General features: G+C 48.2%; 1 protein-coding gene across 7 annotated transcripts in view; it reads left to right on the top strand.

Annotated features, from left to right (window-relative positions):
- LOC108927205 (retinoic acid receptor RXR-alpha-A-like) overlaps window positions 1-20,640 on the top strand; it is a 139,949-nt gene that overhangs the window by 98,832 nt on the left and 20,477 nt on the right. For all 7 annotated transcript variants that reach the window (XR_001965574.1, XR_001965572.2, XR_001965573.1 and 4 more), the window contains exons 3-4: window positions 4,995-5,239; window positions 20,165-20,315. Coding sequence is in view for 4 of the 7 variants with exons in the window: in XM_018740329.2 (XP_018595845.1) it covers window positions 4,995-5,239; window positions 20,165-20,315 (396 nt within the window). In the remaining 3 variants the exon portion in view is untranslated. The remainder of the gene's footprint in view (window positions 1-4,994; window positions 5,240-20,164; window positions 20,316-20,640) is intronic.

Genomic DNA, 20,640 nt, shown 5'->3' with positions numbered 1-20,640 from the left:
GACAGACTCTTTCATGCTGTATCGGCCTCTGCTGTCTGCCTCGCTCTTTATGAGTCATTTTATTTTACTCGAATTTAATAAAAAGCCACAATGCAGAAAAGATTACAAACACGGTGAAGTTTATTATTATTATTATTATTGCTTTAAAGACTTTAGGAATTAATGAAAAACGTTGCATCGCGGCTGAAGTGCGGGTTAAAAAAATACTGCGTGGGAGCCCTACCTCCGTGAAGTAAAAGCTTGCTTCAGTCCGGTACCTTTGTCTAAACACGTCCCTGCATTTTAAGTTTAAGCCTCTCCTAGAAGTAGAACGCGCAGCTTTTGCTCAACGGAGCCAAACTCTCGCTTAGGTTCGTAGTTTTGATGTGCATTTGCAGTCCATACAGTTCGGGAGGTATAACCTGGTGGAAGAAACATCTCAACACAGCGTTTCTTCCCCGAATTTGAACTTCCTTTGACTCAGCATCCCCGGCCCTTAACCGCTGCGCCACGACGTCCTTTGAAGGTACGGGAACGGAGGACATCCAACGGGCCGGATTTTAAGCAGCGGCTCCAGTTTAGCGACCAGGCAGATGGTTCTCACGCATTTACGAGCCTTTGAGGCGCATGTCTGAGGGAGGGAGACCGGGGCGGTAAACCAGCTTGGTGCACGAGAAGAGTAATCCCTGATCATATACTAATTGCAGCTTGATGAGCCCTAAATGACATTCAGCAGAGTTTAACAGCCTCCACACTTTGGGTGAAGGCACCTTCCTGTTCCCATCAAATTCCTGCGGGCAGCAGGCACGGCGACCGAGTGCGTTCCACCTCGCACGGTCCTCTCAGCTTCTGCATGCAGATTGGAGCCGCGTGTGTTTCTGGACCCAGCTCACCCTATTAGTCATTGGAAGACAGGTCCAGGTTTGTCCCTGTTGCCATCAACTAGAGTAAGAGATACGGATGCAGGCTTCGGGTAAGTACCCTGCCGTAGCACCCTTGAGCGAATTACTTAACCGGAATGGGTCCGGTTTAAGAACTAGCTAAATAAGTGGAAAAACTGCATGTTCCTCAGGCCTTGAAATAATAATAATAATAATAATAACAACTGCAATGAAAACGGTCTCTTTTATCTTCACAGGCAGTAGGAAACAAACATCAAAGCAAATACGCTGTCTAATTAGTTCTGTGTTTTCGACGCCGACTTCTTTTTCCGTGGAAGGTGCTCGGAGCCGAGAAAGGCCATCCGCAGAGAGGCTGGACGTGTGTTTTTATTGTTTGTTCTCCTGCGGAGGAACGCGGGGCTAGCTTTGTTTGCTCTGGACGACGTCGAGGCTCCGGGTCAGTAAACAAGCGGCGAAACCCGGCGGAGCCCGTCATTTCGAGATGGGAGAGCGCCGGCTCCTCCGATGGGCGAGATAGAGAGAGAGATGGGAAGGGCTTTTTAATAAATGAACACCATTGCTCTTCAAGCATGGACATTAGTCACGCACTCTGCTGGCAGGCTCCAACGGCTGTGTGTGGTCCCCTGGCTGTAGCGACGGGGGAGAAGCGATGGTGGCTGAGGGTGCGAACAGGGGCTGCCCAAGCACCCGAGCCCAGTCACGTAGCCTGTGGGCTGGACGTTTGGGGGGGAGACAGTCTGTGGAAAACTTTCACCCATGTAATTAATAGGGACGAGAAGTCGGTTTACTCAGGAGTTCTTTGGTAGTTGCATTGTTGCCTTAGTGAGATCCCAGTCTCAGCGTCGTCGTTGTCTGCCCTCCTTCCAGAAGCAAGCTAACCTCGGGCAAGGCTCGAGGACTGCAATCGCTTCAATCGTCATGGAACTGGAGCTTTTCAAAAGTATTTTCTGTAACAGCCATTTCAGGACGGCACCTTCCTTTGCTGGGCCTGATGAAGAGCCTGGGTCTCCTGGCTGCTTCTCCTCGGACCAAGCAGAGCAGTCAGTAACTGGATGTGCGGAGGGCGCTGCGTGTCTCCGGTGTCATATGGGCGGGGGGTAGCAGTCGCTTGTGATCTGCTCTACAGAAGGCCAAGAGGAGCCCTTTTTGGGATGGCCGACTCTCTGGCTCCCGTTCCACTTACCGCCGCAGCCTCCGTGTCCTTATCTTATCTCGTATGTGTATTTATTTAATGCTCCGCTGCAGGTAGAACAGATGGCTTTGAAAGCGTGCCGTGTTTACAGGGACAATTGCAAAACTTTTGATTTTTGGAAACCAACGGGTCATGACATTACAGTGGAGGGTAGCGGAGTCTTAGAACAGAAGTCTGACTAACCTAGAGATGCCAGAATACAGGATTGTCATTGGAAGGCTGGTGGTTTGAGCCTCAAACTCTGCTGCTGCTATAGTCTTGAGCGAGGAGCTTACCCTCTGTTACTACCTTAAAAATAACTAACATGCATACATTTTCTGAACCGCTTATCCCATACGGGGTCACGGGGAGCCGGAGCCTAACCCGGCAACACAAGGCGTAAGGCTGGAGGGGGAGGGGACACACCCAGGACGGGATGCCAGTCCATCGCAAGGCACCCCAAAGCGGGACTCAAACCCCAGACCCACCAGAGAGCAGGACCCGGTCCAACCCACTGCGCCACCGCACCCCCTTAAAAATAATATGATGGGTAAAATGTTTAATATTTTTTGGAGAAAGTCATATTCTAAAACAACAAAAGAAAAAAAATGTTTCTGCAATGAATTGAATTCGGCTGTGTTCTGGTGTGATACACGAGTTCGGTGACGGATTGCTCCCTCGTCTCAGTATGCGTGCGGCATGTGGCCGTTGCCCTGCTATTTCCTGTCCCCCATCTCTCTCTCTCTCATCCTGCTTTTCCACCAGCTGTGCCCATCTGTGTGAGGGCGACGGATGGGGGATTAAACGAGGAGTCTCTTTCATCCCTCCATAATCCCGCTCTGTCCTCCCGGCTTCAACGAGGGGAGCACATGTAGACCCGGGGTTCAGTGTCTGGGAGACTAACCCTGCTTCTCCCGCCCTCCAAGCACTGCACCTGAACTCTGCATCCTGTTGCCATAGCTATTCCAGGGATCCTCGTGGACAGGGTCTTGATCTTGACCTTAAAATGGTTTTGAACCAGGTCTGGAAAGTCTAGCTCCTGGTCTCCCGGAAGTCCTCCGTACGTTGACGTGAAACTGAATTTTAACCTGGCCTGAAAGCTTTGCTCGAACCTAGGCTCGTGGTCTGAAACTTGTGCTTGAACTTCAGTTTGGGCTTGAACCTGATCTGGAACCTGGGTTTCAACTTTAGCTTGAGCCTAGCCTAGAACCTGCTCAGGATCACACACCAGCTCACATTAGTCAGGATGATGCCCCTGATGAGTTGGCTACTGGCCACAGTTTAGTGTTACTGTCCTGTAATGAGCGTTATCGGCCCCACCCCATTACGCAGCTGACCTTAATACCTAGGCTTTGATGAATTTGGCATTTTGGGACAGGAACCGAGTATTGGGTGGGAGGTGAGCAGCTTTAAGCGTGATGGAGAGGAGAAGCAGGACCGAGCGTTTGTGGCGCCCGTTAAACTGCTCACTGAAAACGGCTGAAGACGAAGATGGATGCCAGTTACTGCATTTTTCTTCTTCTGACCTCGGCAAAGCGGTGACGACGGCATCGAATGCAACGGAAATGTTTGGCTGAGCCATTATGCAATTTTGGCGGGCTTTATCATCTCTCCTTCTGAGACCTCCCACCCTCCCGCGTTGCCTCTCTTCGGGACTCGCTGCAAAGCTCTCGGCCGACACTGCCGGCCTTACAGGAACCCGCCACTTCAGGAAACATTGCATGCAGGGGCGTATTGTTATTCTCTGCCTAATTGAGGAATAAATCAGTTCTGCTGTTGTGCGGGGCTGGAAGCACGGGGGATTAAGATGATATGAGCTGTATTATCTGGCGCGCCACGGCTCCTTCGCAGAGGGCCCGCGGCATGCGCTTTGTTAAATCTCGCTGGAATCCTGAGCTAGAGACTGATTTGAAATGCTCTGAAGGTGTACCTGGCTTGTAAATAGGGGAAAGCAGGTGGGATGACAAATTTGAGGCCCCCCCCAACACTGTTTGGTATCCAGCTGTGACTGGATTTCAATGCAAGCAAGTGGTGCGGTAGTGAAGAAGGTGGGGGACTGGGGTTCAGAGAGAGGGCTCTGCGATCGCTACAGCTGGGTCCGCGGCCGTATGAGCAAAGCGACAATGATGCATCCGCTCAATCTGCGGCCCCCACCGCCCTTCCCGACCGTGACGACGACAGCTGTCGTGATGATGGGCGGCCATTTCAAGGGGACGAGTACGAAAGGGCAGAGAAGAGGCCTCCGCCGAATCAGCCATCTTCAGTGCGGTGGCCCCGGCACACGTCCTTTGCGGGGGTGGCGGTGGGGAACCCATCCCGCCCCGCTCAGTGTCGCGCCCCCTGCGCGATTGCTCCGTAACGCCGTGTCCATTTCTCTCTGCGACAGCAGCTGCAGATTTACTGAGCTGTCTGTCAGGTTAAAGATCGAGGCGGGATCAGAGTCACCCACATTGTATCCCAGCGGTCTTCTGTCCTTCGTGACAAGCAAGCCCTCGTGCGGTACCGCTCAGAAGTGGGAGTTCACTTGCTGGAAACTAGTGTTTTTCCCAAAAGACATTCGGTTAAAAAGTGAGATCAGGAAATGATCTTTCCAGCTCTTCGGCAACAGGTCCCAGAGATGCAGGGCGCTCGTAAGTTACGCTACTGCTTTAACTCCTCTGTCCGGTTGGTCTCATTCAGGTGCTGCTCAGGTGCGCTCACACTCTTCACTGGGTCTGTATGTGCAGGCTCTCCTTATGCCCGGCACTTAGCAACCTCAGTTTATCCTGGGTGGCTTAGGAATCCTGAGTCTGCGACTGATTTCAAACACTCGGGGGGGAAAGCAGGAGGGGTGACAAACGTGAGCCCCCCTCCAGTACTGTTTGGGGTCACGCCGTGACTGGAATCGAATGCACACAAGTGACGGGGTAACGGTGGTACTCTCCTCCTTCTTTGTCACACAGACTCCTCGGCCCAGCTGTCCTCGTCTCCGCTCGGTTCGCCCATGTCCCACAGGGGGATGCACCCGTCCCTGCTGAGCCCACCCCCCATGGGTGCCCCGGGGCATCTGCACTCACCCATCAGCACGCTGAGCTCTCCCATCAATGGCCTGGGATCGCCTTTCTCCGTCATCAGCTCGCCCATGGGACCCCACTCAATGTCCGTGCCCTCGCCGGGGATGGGTTACGGCCCCAGCGTGAGCCCACAGGTAACGCCGAGCCCCTCCCGAACCTAAGCTCCCCCTCGCGTCTCGGTCCTCTTACTATCTTGCCTTCACTCTTGTCGCCTTCAGTCACATTCACCGTGTTTCTCACAGAGGCTTTTCCTTAAATGCGCCAGGGTGACCCTCTTTTTTTCCCCTCCCAGCTCCCGAAATAAAGAAGCGAGATTTACCGTGCGGATTCGTGTGGAGCGTAAACACCACTGCTATTTTCTGAGCGCTGTGTTGTTATTGTAGACTGCTACGGTTACACAGTTCGGCGCTGGGCCCTCTGCGCGCTTGGATGGGCACGAATGAGAACGTCATGTTAGTAATGGAGTTAAAAGTCTGGATTAACCCCCCCTTTCTGTCTCTGGGTAAAATGCTGTCATTGCTAGAAAGTGGATTTTCCTTCTTCACTTTAATTCCAATTCTTTCATCTGCGCAATGACCTAAATCCTGATACTGTGACTAAATGGAGGGGGGAACTAAAAGGGTTGAAACGTTTGTTTCTGCCGATTTATTTTCCAGACTCCGTGCCGGTTTCATAATACGTTCAAGAAGTAAAGTATAATTGAAATTTTCAAATGTTGTTGCGTACGCGACCTCACCTTTACGAGACTTAATGCAGTCACTGGGGGATTTTGAACAACAAATTATTTTATGGAGCATCCAGGTGGACCAACTTAGATTTAGTAGTTTTAGTTTGCGCACCTGGGTAACCTCACATTTAAATGTTTCCACACATGCATTTGCACTTTTTGCATATAAATGCAGTAAATGCATTAGCAAAATAATATATGCTATAGACAAAAATATTACAGGGACACCTGACATCTGTAATCAAGAGGATCCAGGTTCCAGTCCCAGCTCCCACTGCACTACATTCCAGTACCGTTCCATTTACAGTAAAAATTACTCCGCTGTGTAAATATGCAAATCATTGTGAGTAGCCTAGTGTACAAATCTAACACTTGCAATTCATTTTGGAGAAAAGCAGGGGTTAAGCATTAATACTGTTTTCAGGAAGCATTTCTTTAGCCAGGACGGATGAAACTGTTCTGAAGAACGTAGGTCCTTCTGCGGTTCTAGCTGAATTGATACGTCTTTTTTTTTTTTTGCGAAACCCGCTCTCTGACCAGGCGTCTGAGCGGTTGAGTTGCTGGTTTTGAGCGAATGTCCTGAGAGAACAGGAAGGAGAGCGACAGCCTGATGTATGCTGTCCGTGCCGCGCCGGACGGCTCCACCTTCACGGGGTTTCGCTCCCTTCGGACGAATCCGGAAACTAGGCCCCTACCGAGCGGGGAGCCTTGCGCCGACCGCTTGGCTCCTCCTACTCCTTGTAGTGTTTCCCCCAGCAGGAGGTCTCCCCAGCTCGCAGCAGGCATCTCTGGGGTGCCAGGAAGTTGACGGGGGTTAACGGAGTGCTCTGCCCCCTGGTCACGAGACATGCGGGGGCTCTGATGGAAGGTGATTTGAGTCAGATGGCAGATGCCACTTGTGTTTAGCGCTCGCTTCGCTGGCAGTACAAGGTCACACCTCAGAGCCTTCATATTTAACTGCAACCCCAGCTCACACCCACACACGCACAGGAGAATGCAGACTTTTGGCACACCCCGCGCACGCACAGACGGCGTCAACGCATCCTTCGGAAAGAAAAACGCTCGCTAACGCACGCGCGAATGCAAAAGTCACACATCGGTATTGTTTGCTGCAACACGCCATCACCCCTAGGAGTGTTTGCTGTTCTCTTCCACTCCCGCAACTTGAAGCAAATCACAATTGTCAATTAGCCGCACTCCAGACCCTGACTCTAATGCGTTTGTGTGCCTGTAGTGCTGAAAAGAGGTACTCCAGGTTCCCCCGTGTGGAGCAGAGTGGATGCGGAGGAGGGTGGCCGCGGTCCGTCATGGCTGGTTCTCCATTAGCGGCGCATCTTTTCGCAAGTCGATGTGTTCGTGTGACCCCATCCGCTCCGATTGGCCTGCGGTCCCTCTTCTGAGCCAAACGCAGCCTTTATTACGTTTTTGGCCTTTTGATGGGTTGCATCTTTGCCTCTGTGCAGAGGGTGGTACATCGTAGCTGGGAGCTGGCAGTGTAGTGGCTAGAGCTGCTGCGTTTGGGGCCAAAGGTTGCTCGTTCACATTCTCGCTACAGCACCCTTGAACAAGGAACTCGCCCTAAATCGCTCCGGTAAGATTACCTAGCGTTACAAATGGATAAACAGTTGTAGGTAGCTTACGATTGCGAGGTGTTTCGAGGAGGGGGAAAAAAGCGTCAGCTAAATGAATGAATGTTAAGCGTCGGGAGCTGCTCAGCTTCGTAGCGGACCGGCCGCAGCCTCTGTACGAGGGATCATCGTGTTCGGGAGTGATGCTGCGACGTCATCTCCCCCGGTGCCCTTGGCAGTTACCTTTCCACTCCCGCTTTTCAGATCTGGCCAGAAACCAGGGCACTGTGAGTTACTGAGAAATTTTATACGCAGCTATGGTTTGCAGGGGCGTGCAACAGCTCGTCTTAGACGCCTTTTTCAAACAAGGCCCTGCAAATGCACCCGCTTTATGTTTAGGCTGAAATTCATGCACTAATGCATGTTGTTACTGTATATCGTTTCAGAGTAAAAAAAAGCCTCTGTGTCTTTAAAAGACCACACATGATGCTAGCAAATATTTCCTGAGATTTTTTTTTCCCCCCTAAGTGTGAGATTTTTTTTTTTCCCTCCCTAAAAGCGGTTTGTTGTATTATTGTCCGTTTTTTTCTTTTCCTCTGGAATGCTCAACGGAATTTGGTGGGAGGGAGCGCCAAGCCACGGCAATCCAGCTCGGGATTAATGCGACCCATTCATAGCCTGCAAACAGCTCGTGAGTCGCACTCATCATCGCCGCTGAAACCTGAGAATGGCATCAAGAGATCTCCCGGGGCTGGAACGACGATTGGGGAAAACCGCCCGGTTCCGTCCCATTAAAGGGAGTCTTTGATCGCCGATCTTGCGGCAGGAACCTCTTATCGCCAACTTGGGGCCTTTTCCAGCTTCTTGTCATCTGCCACTTCACACTTCGAGAGCAGTTCTTCCACACAGGCAGACATGCTGAAGCCAGTCCCATATTAAAGACACCCAGGTGTTGTATATGTAACTCTTGAAGACATTATCTGTGTTTCGTAGCTTCGTGGACACTTATCTAAAGTTATTTACCGTTTCCCACCGTTATCCACCTAGTCCTAAGGCGTTTGTTCGCACAGGCCTACAACAGCAGGGTAGCTTTCCTGGGGCTCGGATCGGACACCTTAAGGTTCTGAATCCGAGTTCTTAACGTTACGTTACTCAGTGCTGAAGCCAGGCAGGATGCGAACACACAGACGCAAGGTACGGAGCGGAAAGTCATCCTGCGTGCCTGCGTGTGTCTGTGTCTGCATGTGTTTGTGTTGAGAAAATATCCCCACAAGGACAGTGAATTATATATTTTTTTTCTAAGCTCAGCACACTTTAATACACCTTCGTATGTTTTCGAGTTCCACTGGGGTGGAGCCAAAAATTGTTTATTGCACTACCCCAACGGGAGGTGGTGCGGTGATTAGAGCCTCCACCTTCCGCTCAAAGGAGCCGAATTTGACCCCCACCTCCTGTATCGCTTGATGTCGCTGCTTTCGCTGAGCTGATACAGTAAAAATTACCCTGCACCATAAATGGGTAAGTTGCTTAGTTTACATTTACATTTATTCACTTAGCAGACGCTTTTGTCCAAAGCGACGTACATCTCAGCAAAAGTACAAGTACAAACCTAACTCTGAAAGTTGCTGTTGCGGAAAACACAATCTCATTGTATTTAGTGTATTGTAGGGGCAGTTGGTAGTGTAGCGGTTAGAACAACTCCCTTCGGATCCAAAGGTCATGGTTTCAAGCCTCCCCTCCTGCTGTAGTACTCTTGAGCAAGGTGCTTACCCTAAATTGCTCCACTTAAATTACCTGGCTGTATAAATGGGTAAGTGAGTGTAACCTTAACATTGTAAGTCCTTTTGGAGAAAAGTGTCAGATAAATGTGAATTATTATTATTACAAGATAGGGATGGAGTGTATGAAATCTGAACAAAGTTGGAAAGACAAACACGTTTATGTGTGTCGCCGGGCATGACTGCCGTATGGCTGACAGGAGAATCCGATAAGATACTTCATCATAATTTTGTGTGTGGAGCTTTGAGATCTGTGTGTGGCACAGTGAGTAGTGCTGCTGTCTCACAGTGCTTGGGTGGTGTGAGAGGCTGTGGGTTTGATCCCTGTTCAGTCTGTTTAGAGTTTGCATGTTCTCCCCATCTCTGCATGGATTTCCTCCAGGTGCTCTGGTTTCCTCCCACAGTTCAAAGACCTGCTGTTCAGGTTCCCCTCTAGTGTGTGAGTGACAGAGAGATTGTGTGTTCCACTGATGTATGGATGAGTGACCCGGTGTAAGTAGTGTCTTTAGCAGTGTAAGTCACCACGGTGAATAAGATGTGTGGGCTCATAACACCACATAGCGTTCATTGGAAATCGCTTTGGAGAAAAGTGTCTGACAAATAAGTAAATTTAAGTCCTTAGCAGCTGTGGGGGAGTAATAGAGGCAGCTGCTACTTTCTGTAATCAGTTCTCCGGTTGGGCAGGGAAGGTGTGATGGAGGCCATCGCTCTGGGAAAGAAGCTCTTCCTCAGTCCATTGGTGCCGGATCTTATTGTCCTGAATCATTTACTGGATGGTAAAGGTATGAAACGGTTTGCGTGACAGGAGCTGTTGTGTTTCTCGGGTTTCCGAGCACTTGTGGCGTCAGGAAGGACACATTTTCACGGCTTATATATACAAGTACAATTCTGGTTCCTTTCTTTAAATAGTTTTGTTTTTCACTCGGGTTTGGGGTTCGAGTCCCGCTTGGGGTGCCTTGCGATGGACCGGCGCCCCGTCCTGGGTGTGTCCCCTCCCCCTCAAGCCTTGCGCCCTGCATTGCCAGGTTAGGCTCCGGCTCGCCGCTACCCCACTTGAGACAAGCGGTTTCAGTCAATGTGTGTGTGTGTGTGTTTTTCCTTCTTTTCTTCTGTAAAGGTGTATAATACTGTATTGTGTAACACAGTCAAAAACCAGAAATAATACATGAATATAGAATAATTGTACCCAGCTCACCAGTCTTTTTAACAGGACTTTTTACACCTGTTGCCTGGTTTAACATGCTTTTGAAAACCTCAACGGAAAGTAATTTAAGATTTAAGGGGGGAAATCCCTCATAGTGATGGCTTAATATGACACTTTGATGAGTAATGAAGCTCCGCTGTTTGAGAAGAAGCAGGATAAATCAAATAACACCAGCGAGCATGTAAATTGCAACAGAGTAGGCGGTCGATGTGGAACGTGTTTGGATCTGGAAGCGGAACTTGGGACACTACGGTGTAGTGCTTTGTTCAACCGCCTTTCCGCTCCTGCTTAAAGGGGACTGTTCATGGGGCACATGAGCGTCTTAAACTGAGGGCAGTGTTTTCTGCTCAGCAGGTCTGCCCCGTCCTATATTGCACCATCGCCAGCAGAGATGATGACCCCGTGACCCCAGGCCAGCCCCTCCCATATGGCTGGTGAACTGTCTGCTCGCGAAGGCCTGGTGGACAGTGAGACGGGCATCTCTAATAACCCACCCCGACTATGTGGCGTATGTCAAAAAACAGACCACGAAACCTCACCTAATGCATTCCTGCGCCAATGCCGCATTTGCTCCAGAAAGCTCCCTTGAGCAGGAAAAGCTGCTCGCCGCAAAAAAGTCCAGAACATTCTTGGTCCAAACAGGCAAATTCCAGAAATGTGGTCTTGGTTTTCAAGGGCCTTTTTTTTCTTTTATAGTGAAACAGAAGTCATAATTATATTTTATGCTGGGAAACGCACGGAGAAAAGCACACGTTGGAAGTTTTTTGAGAATATTCTTCCGAAACGACTCGCTCGGAATCCAGACGTCTGATTTTCTCAGCCGTCTGCTTGAGTTGCGGGAACTCGAGGGGACACAGGCAGCAGAACAGCATCTGACCGCCCCAACTGTAACATGTTCTAAGAAGCATAATTAGGAAAATGTGCCTGTTTTGTTATTTGACAGTGAGATGCAGTGTGGGATTTGCAGGAGGAATGAATCCAAAAGTGATGAGCGGGTAAAGGCAGGTCCGCTGTGTTGCACAAAGCAACTTTTTTTTTTTTTTTGCTCTCCACTTCTGGCTGTCATTTTTGTCTTTTGCGCTGCCGAGTGAGTCTGCTTCACAGAGCATGACGATCGTCCGTCTTCTACCTGAAGAAACAGCTTGACGTCTTCGCAAACACATTCCCCAAATGTTCATCATTCATGTATGATGTTGAATGAACTTAATATTGTTCCTGTAATAGCAAGTTATTCCATGAGTGCATTTTTTTTTTTTGGCTCCAGCTTTTAAGAAACGAACACACTGCAGATGTACGTATCGTATTGATGTGCTTGTTGTTTATTGGTCTAGAAGTGGGTTACCTATATTTTGTCTTCATTGTCAGTGCATGTCAAACTAAACATTCACAGCCCACATAAAGCTTTTGGGAGCAGGGATCCATAGCCATAATGCCACACTCTAATAGTATTCTGATATTTGGCGGGGGTAGAATTGTTCCATGATCTTATGAAGTTCCAGCTTAATTATTAAATTGTCACGTTGTCTGAAACCACTTGTCCCATGCGGGATCACAGGGAGCTGGAGCCTAACCCAGCAACAGAGGGCGTAAGGCTGGAGGGGGAGAGGACACACCTAGGATGGGATGCCAGTTCATCATAGGGTACCCCAAGCAGGACTTGAACCCCAGGCCCACTGGAGAGCAGGACCCAGTGAAACCCACTGTGCCACTGCGCCACCACGCCCTCCTATTAAATTTAAAAATGTAAATGAATTTCGCTTATAAAATAGGACCATTTGAATTGATGGGAGTTCCTGTAAATGCAGAAATATTATTCAGTTGGTATTCCATAAGCAATGATAAACTTGGCTTCCTGAGAGTTATTTCTGGCTGTGAAAAATTAGTAAAAAGAAGTACAGTTAACCCTTGAACAACGCAGGGGTGAGGGGCGCCGACCCCCTGCGCAGTCAAAAATCCACGTATAACTTTTGACTCCCCAAAAACTTAACTACTAATAGCCTCCTGTTGACCGGAAGCCTTACCGATAACATAAACAGTCGATTAATACATATTTCGTTCCGAAAATGTGTGTGTGTGTGTGTGTGTATATGAATTATATACTGTATTCTTACAATAAAGTAAGCTAGAGAAAAGAAAATGTTATTAAGAAAATTATAAGGAAGAGAAAATACATTTACAGTACTGTACTGTATTTATCGATACTGTAAGTTTCCGTCGTCTCTTTACAAGATGAATCGTCTGTCTGTCAGTACCTACATCAATATTGTCTTATATGATGCAAAACGCTGTAGATGTTGTACGTATTACGTATATATTTTATGGTAGTAAATGATAAAATAGACTAGCATCTACATATATTTTATGCATTCATGACGTACCTAACTTTTTCTTTTTTTTTCGATATTTCTAGGCTACGCGGTTCGTCTGCGATTTTTTTCAAATTGTCACAGATTTCCAAACATTTTTCCAATATATTTATTGAAAAAAATCCAGCTATAAATGGAGCTGCGCAGTTGAAACCCGTGTTGTTCAAGGGTCAACTGTATTATTATTTAGGAGGGTGTGGTGGCTCAGGGGTTTGACCAGTGCCTCCCTGTATACCGGGTCTGGGGTTCGAGCCCCGCTTGGGGTGCACAGCTGCCCTGCGTCTCCCCGGTATTGGCCTCCCGCAACATGCTGAGGAAGGACCTGGCAATCCACCTCTTGACCTGCCTTGAAAATCATGCGAGTGGTTGCTATGGGTCGGGTTTGAGTCGGCACCTCGCATCCATTATTATTTAACTGGCACTTTGTTCAAAAGTGGCTTGCAGTGTTAGTTTGTGTGGGCTGCACTGGCCAGGAGAAAGAGAGGAGAGGCTGATCCAATGACCTATAAGTTTTAATGAACGATATGTAGTATGGCTCTGCGCGATGTCATCTGTCTGTTTCCCGATCTGTTACTTGAGGTTATTTTATTTGCCTAGCTGACGTTACGCAAAGCGGATCGCCCGGGGTGAATGCTGAAGAACCTCATCATATCCACATCTGTTCTATACTGACACAAGATAATGTTAACGTAATGTTTAAACGGATTTTCTAACATAAATACCCTTACATTGTTTTTAAGTGTTTATCCTGTGGCCGGTTTAATTTGGAGCACCTGAAACGTGCAGTTTCTTTTTTTAAGAGTGCTAGCACTTTGCCATTCTACAGTAAAGCTCTGTTAATTTGAAGCTGCAAAAAGCCATTAAAATGGACTTTTTTGGGAGTTTAAATAGAGCCCATTCCACACATTCCTTCGGCTGCCTCATTGAGACCGCATCATTGTTCATTGAGTCAAAGTCGACTTGTTGACCACATATAGACTTCCACTTGCGTCCTTAGGGTTGAAATGGGTCTGTCGATTGTTGCTATGATTTAGTCCACCCTTCTGGTTGCTCTTCTTTTTACCTCGAAATGGTTAAAGCCTTCTCCTGACTTATCCCAAGTATGATAACCACAGTCTCATCATTAGTGTTCAAAAACATATAGTATACAGCAAACCACACACACACAGTCTGAAAGTGCTTGTCATGAGCGGTGTTGCAGCAAACCAGAGCCTAACCCTGGAACATAGCGCACAAGGGACACATCCAGGACAGACTGCCAGTCTATTGCAAGGCACCCAAAGCAGGACTCAAACCCCAGACCCACTAGAGAGCGGGACCCAGCCAAGCCCACCACACCACCGCACCCCCTGAAGCTAACCCACACACACATTGACTGAAACCACTTGTCCCAAGCAGGGTCGCGGCAAGCCGGAGCCTAACCCGGCAACACATGGCACAAGGCTGGAAGGGGAGGGGACACACCCAGGACGGGACGCCAGTCCATCGCAAGGCACCCCAAGCGGGACTTGAACCCCAGACCCACCTGAGAGTGGGACCCAGCCATTCCTGCTGCACCACCGCACCCCCTGAAGCAAGCCAGTAAAAAAAATATAGTTTTTTTTTTTTTTTTTTTTTTTCTCCCAGGGTCAACATCTTGTTTAGCTGTTTCATTTCGGCAGCAAGTTTTACTGCAGATCATGAGCACTGTGAAGTTTGCCAGGAAATAGCGTTGAATTCTGGGTACTGTGCTGACAGTTCAGACTTCGGGCTAATTTTTCTCCTCTGCATGATCCACCGCAGCGCAATTACGCGCTCCCAGAACCAACCTCTCCGGCTGCTGCGTCGCGTTAGCAACAAACACTTTTGCAATCGGCATCGCTTCTTGGTCTGAGGTCCTGACAGTGGGACACCACCACACGACGGAGGTGACAATTTGCACTTCTGTGATTGTATGCTTTAGATCAGTCCCCCCCCATTCGGCCACACAGTGGCGCGTGTCTGTTTTTAACCACGAACGTGGGTGAGGTTCTGTTTGTTTAATCGTGTGTCTTGGATCGCTGCATGCTGATGAACGGCGCTGAATTTAAGTGCCGTGTTTGTTTTTAAAGAACAAAAAGTATCGGGAGGGTAAAATATGCCTCCCCTCTGGACATTTAACCCTTTCTGCACAACGCGAAGCGGGTCAGAGAAGGGCTGCTCGACAACGGTCTGAGATGCTCGGAGTGGAAAACAAAGATAACGCTGCACTTAGGAGGAAGTCGGTTGTCTTAGGGCTGTTTGGGGGTCAAAGGTCAATGGTGTTATGGGTGGGGAGATCACCTTTCTTCACCCTTCAGACCCTCGGGGAGCAGTTTAATTGATTGAACCCTTACTTAGATAGACTGCCTTGTGCCAATATCCGTGGAGCTAGAAGGGCAAATGCAAATGTTGCTTTGCGATACTTTGTGGACATCAGGCCTTCAGATGTGGGTGATGAAATAACCTGCAAACTGATGGCGATATCAAAGAAAAAAAAGCCTTTTTTACTGTCAAAAGTGGAGGTGAGCCGCGGAAGGATCTGGCAAACCCCTTTGAAGATTCGTCCCGGACCAATTGTGAACGGGCAACGCGGCGGCGGGTCGAGCCTTTCGCAATAGCCATCGTGCCAACTCCACTCAAATGTTTAGAAGGACCTTGTGCCGTGTCCACTTCAGGCAGTTGAATTACGGGTCATTTACGTTAACGTTTCAGTCACATGAAAGTCATTCCACCCTTCTGAGTTCTGTGCTGATGTTTTTGAGGAAAGTGTCATACTCCTTTGTTTCACCCAGATGAGAGAGCCTTTAGATGTTTGGATGAGTCCCTGTGGAGCTCTAATGCATGGGTAATGACAGTGGGAAGCCTACTGGATTTGGTCTGGCCTGGTCGGGTGAGCGTGCGAGATGTCGCCTGTCGGAGGTGTCTACGTAGGAACATAGTCGAGGTGAATGCGAAGCAGTCAAGGTGTTGTTTGTGGTTCATTTCTAAGTGAGAACTTCATTGTCCCGAATGAATTGGTGCTTCTCATATAAATCTTGACTCTGTTTTTCAAAAAAATAAATACACTCTCTCTCTCTATATATATATTTTATATATATTTAATATATATACATATATATATATCTGGTTCATGATAAGGAATTTTCCATCTGCTCTTTGCTCGCAATTTGAAGTTTGGCATGTCTCCCGTGGATGGGGGTGGGTGGTGAATTTGGAAGCCCGGTGGAATTGTTGATGTTCACAAAAGTAGTTTTATTGTATGTCTCTTTCCCAGGAAAAAGAAATATGTCTATTTAGATGTCATCTCTGGGATTTTCCCCTGACTGGGACACTGGAGTCACTAATACCATCAGTGCACCCCCCCCCGACTTTAATCAGACCACCCTCCCCCTCCCCAGGAGAAAACAGTTTTTCCATGGGTCCAGATGGAAGCTGGTGGAGGCATTTCTCCAAGGCTCACAGCTGGTCCAGTCAGCCTCTTCAAATAAAAGCTGATAAGCGTGTCAAGGCTTGCCAAATTCTGGACAGAGAGTCGCAGGGGACAGAACATGCGTAATTCCAAAATTGTGCCGAGGGGTGTATTGAACATTGCGCACTTTGCTAAATGTTCCTCTTCAAAGCCGGATGTGGGATTTGACATCCGACCGAGAATTCCTCCCGTCGGAAGCCTGGCCGGCATCCTGAGTACAGGTGTGCACTCTTGATCACCCCACAAGAAAAGCGGAGGACCCGGTCCGTGCCAGCGCGCAGCAACAAGCATTCTCTGCATTGTGACACCGTAGCTGTCGGCAACAGCTGCTCTGCCGTCCTCATTCGGAGGCCGTCTCCCCTCTTTCGCCTTTTGAAGAGAGAGCAGATGTCTCTGGAGCTTTTGGTCTCATGGTGGACTACATATGTTCCTGCTTAGGGCAAGGAATGTCTCCCAAACAGTGCAGCCTCCACCCCTAAAAGCCCCTCAGCCGTCAAGCCTTCCTGCTTTACCCGGCACTGATTTATGGGAACGCGCAAAGCTCCTTTCTCCCCGGCTTGCCTTCTCGACACCCAGCTGGAGGAACGTGCGGATCGGCCGGGGAGGACCGTTCCGTCTCTTGGATCTGAGCTGAGCCCCTTTCCTTTACCCCATGAGCTGGCAGACCACACCGTGAGGGTGCGCACACACCCTGCCGCAGAAAGTGTCCTGGGGCAGATTGAGTTGCAATCTACTGAAAATAGATTTAGCGAGGAAAGGCCCGATCTGCTGGGGTAGGGAGCCAATTTGATTTGACAGGGACACCAGCGCCAGCGAGGCAGAGCCTTTTTCAGGCGTCTTTTATGTATAAAACTTCAGCACATTGGTAAGGGTAACGGTGGCACTCAAGCGAGGTGAGTCTTAAGCGTGTCAGCGTGCGCGTGTGTTCATGCGAGCTTTTCTGGATGTGAATCTGTGTGTGTTTCATCTCAAGAAAGGAGCCCTTAGAGTAGCCAAAACTGTCCTTGTACACACTTATATCAAAGATTACATAGGAGTCATGCTGAAATGCTGTGCATTTTTGTTGAATAACACAACAATTATTATTATTATTATTATTATTATGTATCTTTCCATATCATTTACTTCAACTTTGTTTCTTCGGTGTCATTACTTTGACAAAGAAGGTCTCGAATCAAATGGACATCTCCGATAAAAAAAGGCTTGTAACATTATGATCATTTTGTCATTATATAATTGTATATGCTCAGCTTAAGAAGTTTTATCAAAGGATTTTCCAGCAATTAATTTTCCCCAAATACATTTACAAGTTTCTGCCTCTGCGTATGCGTGCGCGCGCTCACATTTGTTTATCCACTTCAGCGTTGCCAAGGGGGCATGTGTTTGTGTGCGAGAAGCAAGAGGCAAAGTTGAAATAGTCAAATGGTGGTACGATGTATAATGTTTCGACCTGAAGCGCAGCTTGGCCGTGTCACACTCGCTGCTATGTACCCATCCCGCTTCTAGCTGTGTGTCTCGGTGAATTCATTTGCTTTTTGGCTTTGCGGGCCGTTGAAACTAAACTTCTGAGACGCGAGACAAATTATGTTGTTAGAATTAAGGTTTTGTTTCAGAAATGCTCAGTCAATTCGCTAAGCGCTCCCTCTTTTTTTTTTTTACAAGAAGGGAAAAATAAACACATTACAGATGTGAAATGACCCAGCCTTTCCATCCATTAAGTTTCTGCCACGGTCTACCTTCCAGTTGTAGTTATCTTCGAAAACAAGCGGAAATGGGAAGACATGAAGATTAAATGTTGTCTCTCTCAATACGAGCTCATAATCAGATGTTTGTTTCCTTGCGTCGGATGTGGACATGTTCTTGTATGAGGTTGTAATGCGATGTTGGCTAGGTTTGTCTGCTTTTTTTCAATATTACGGAATTAAGAAAAAAAAAAACGGTACAGAGTGATTTTTAGAATGCAATGTTTTTTTTTTTTGCAATTTCTGCAAATTTCTGCAAAACCTCAATCTTTCTAATACCCTCCATACATCTTACATAAAGTGGCTAAGAAACTGCACAGTGCCATAACTGCAGGTATAGATGGATGTCTCGACGGATACGTGGAAAGGAACTTTATTATTTCAAAGGAGCTGGCAGCAGCATACCAACAGTGGCACAGGGAGAAGTGCAGCACCCGAGCTGCGTTGGCATGGGTTTGGATCCTGGTCACCGTGTGTGAAGTTTGCATGTTCTCCCCGTGTCTCCGTGGGTTTCTTTCCGCACTCTTAAGACATGCAGTTCAGGTGGACCGGAGATGCTAAGTTGTCCACTGTGTGCGTGTGAGACGACCCTATGATGGACTGGTGTCCTGCCCAGGGTAAAACCCCCTCAGCCTTGTGCTCAGTGATCCTGGAATAGGCTATGGACCCTTGTGGCCCTGACCAGGACAAGCAGTTCATGAAAGTGCATGAATGGATGCAAACAGCAGCATACATACAAGTAGTGGCAGAATCACTAAACATCTCTTTGTTAGAGTTGTGTTTGTAAATCTGTTTTCTCACTTTTCTTTAAATAATTTGGCTGTGATAGGGGTGCAGTGGTGCAGTGGGTTGGATCACAGTCCTGCTCTCCTGTGGGTCTGGGGTTCAAGTCCCGCTTGGGGTGCCTTGCGACGGACTGGCGTCCCGTCCTGGGTGTGTCCCCTCCCCCTCCGGCCTTACGCCCTGTGTTGCCGGGTAGGCTCCGGTTCCCCGCGACCCCGTATGGGACAAGCAGTTCTGAAAGTGTGTGTGTGTGTGTGTAATTTGGCTGTGTCGCGTACACGTGTCTGCCTCCTTTGGTGTATTGTTTATCTAACATTCGAAACGTCGCTATCTGGGGCGTCTGTGTTATGGAGAAGAATTTATCCTTTTCTTCTATATGGTAACTGAAGTCTACCAGAAGAGTTTAGAGGTTCGAATAGGATGAGGCTGTAGGCGCCTTTTTTGAGGTGCTCTAGGGCCATCAGTGGAAGCTCGGATCTGGAACTGGCGTTGTCCGCAGGCAAACCTTCAAAGGACGGTCATCCTACGGTGTCACTCCCATCCTTCAGCTCCTTCAGAAACACTCCCGCCCGCCGTGAAAAGAATTCCTGCCTTCGTCGGGTTTGAAGCCTCTTATGGTGTCCCTCAAGCTCTGTAAATAGATACCTTGTTAAGGTTGCCATGGGGCAGTGTTTTTTTTGCAAACACTATTTGATGACTGCATGAGGTGCTTCGATGTTATCGAAAAAAGGAAATATGTCATTAAAAAAACGAAGAACAAAACTAAAGTGTGCTGAAGAGCAATATCTGTGTGAGGCAACACAAATCAAACTATGCATTTTGAAGTGTGAGGCAAATGTCCTTACAAACTGAAGTAGTCTTTAATTTCATCATCCTGTTCAGTGCTTGGCAGAGTCAGCACTGAGAACCAAATTTGAGACTCACTCTTTGTTGGGACAAGGGTGGGTTGGGGATGGGGGGTACACCGTTTTAAAACATTTTTAAAGGCTTGGGGTGCCTTGCGAAGGACCGGCGTCCCATCTTGAGCGCGTCCCCTCGGCCTTGTGCCAATTTTGTAGTGTGTTGCTTATTATACTAACATAACACTATGCTTTAGAGAAAGGGCTCAGATGAAATGAATGAATTTAAATAAATATAATTGACACGGGGATCCAGGTGAGGATGTTTCCACAGCTTTGGTTCTGCCATCATTACACTGTGCCATTTCTAATGTCATATCTTGTCGCGTTTAATTTCCGGTGCCCTTTTCTCATATTTCCGGCTGTAGGAAGATGGGCGTTTGGACGTTAAAATGTTCTATTCCTATATTCATGGTTTCTCTGAGAGTTTTTTTTTATTTCAGGCACATATTTGCATCCACTGCTTTTGAGTGCTGTGTGTTTCAGGCAAACTTCTCTGTTTGTCTCTCCATGTGTGTTACAGCTGAACTCCCCCATGAACCCAGTCAGCAGCTCAGAGGACATCAAGCCTCCGCTGGGTCTGAACGGGATGATGAAGATTCCCGCTCAGCCATCCAGCAACCCGCTGTCGCTCACCAAACACATCTGCGCCATCTGCGGGGACCGCTCCTCGGGTCAGTCCCTGCCGCAACTTGGCGGCCCTAACCCTCGCCCTGCCCCACGGCACCGGTGCCGTCTTACCTCCACTTTCACGGCTACATTACATTTCCTTGAGCAGATGATTTTCTCGCAAGCAACATACAGTGACTAGTCTTTAGCTGGCATCTTCGCCCAAGGTGATTTACGCTGCTGAACACGCTACATTAACTACAATCGCTCACCTCTCGTCGACTCACACACACCACTAATCGTATTGCGTTGCGTTGAAGGTATGAAGTAGCTACTCATTCTTTCTTGGATGTGGGAAGAATCCACAGAGTCAATGTCAACCTGTTGCTG

Source organism: Scleropages formosus, chromosome 6 (genome assembly GCF_900964775.1).
Source record: "Scleropages formosus chromosome 6, fSclFor1.1, whole genome shotgun sequence".
Lineage (NCBI taxonomy): Eukaryota > Metazoa > Chordata > Actinopteri > Osteoglossiformes > Osteoglossidae > Scleropages > Scleropages formosus.
Note: the sequence above shows the minus strand (reverse complement) of the source record. Positions and strands in the feature narration are given on the sequence as shown.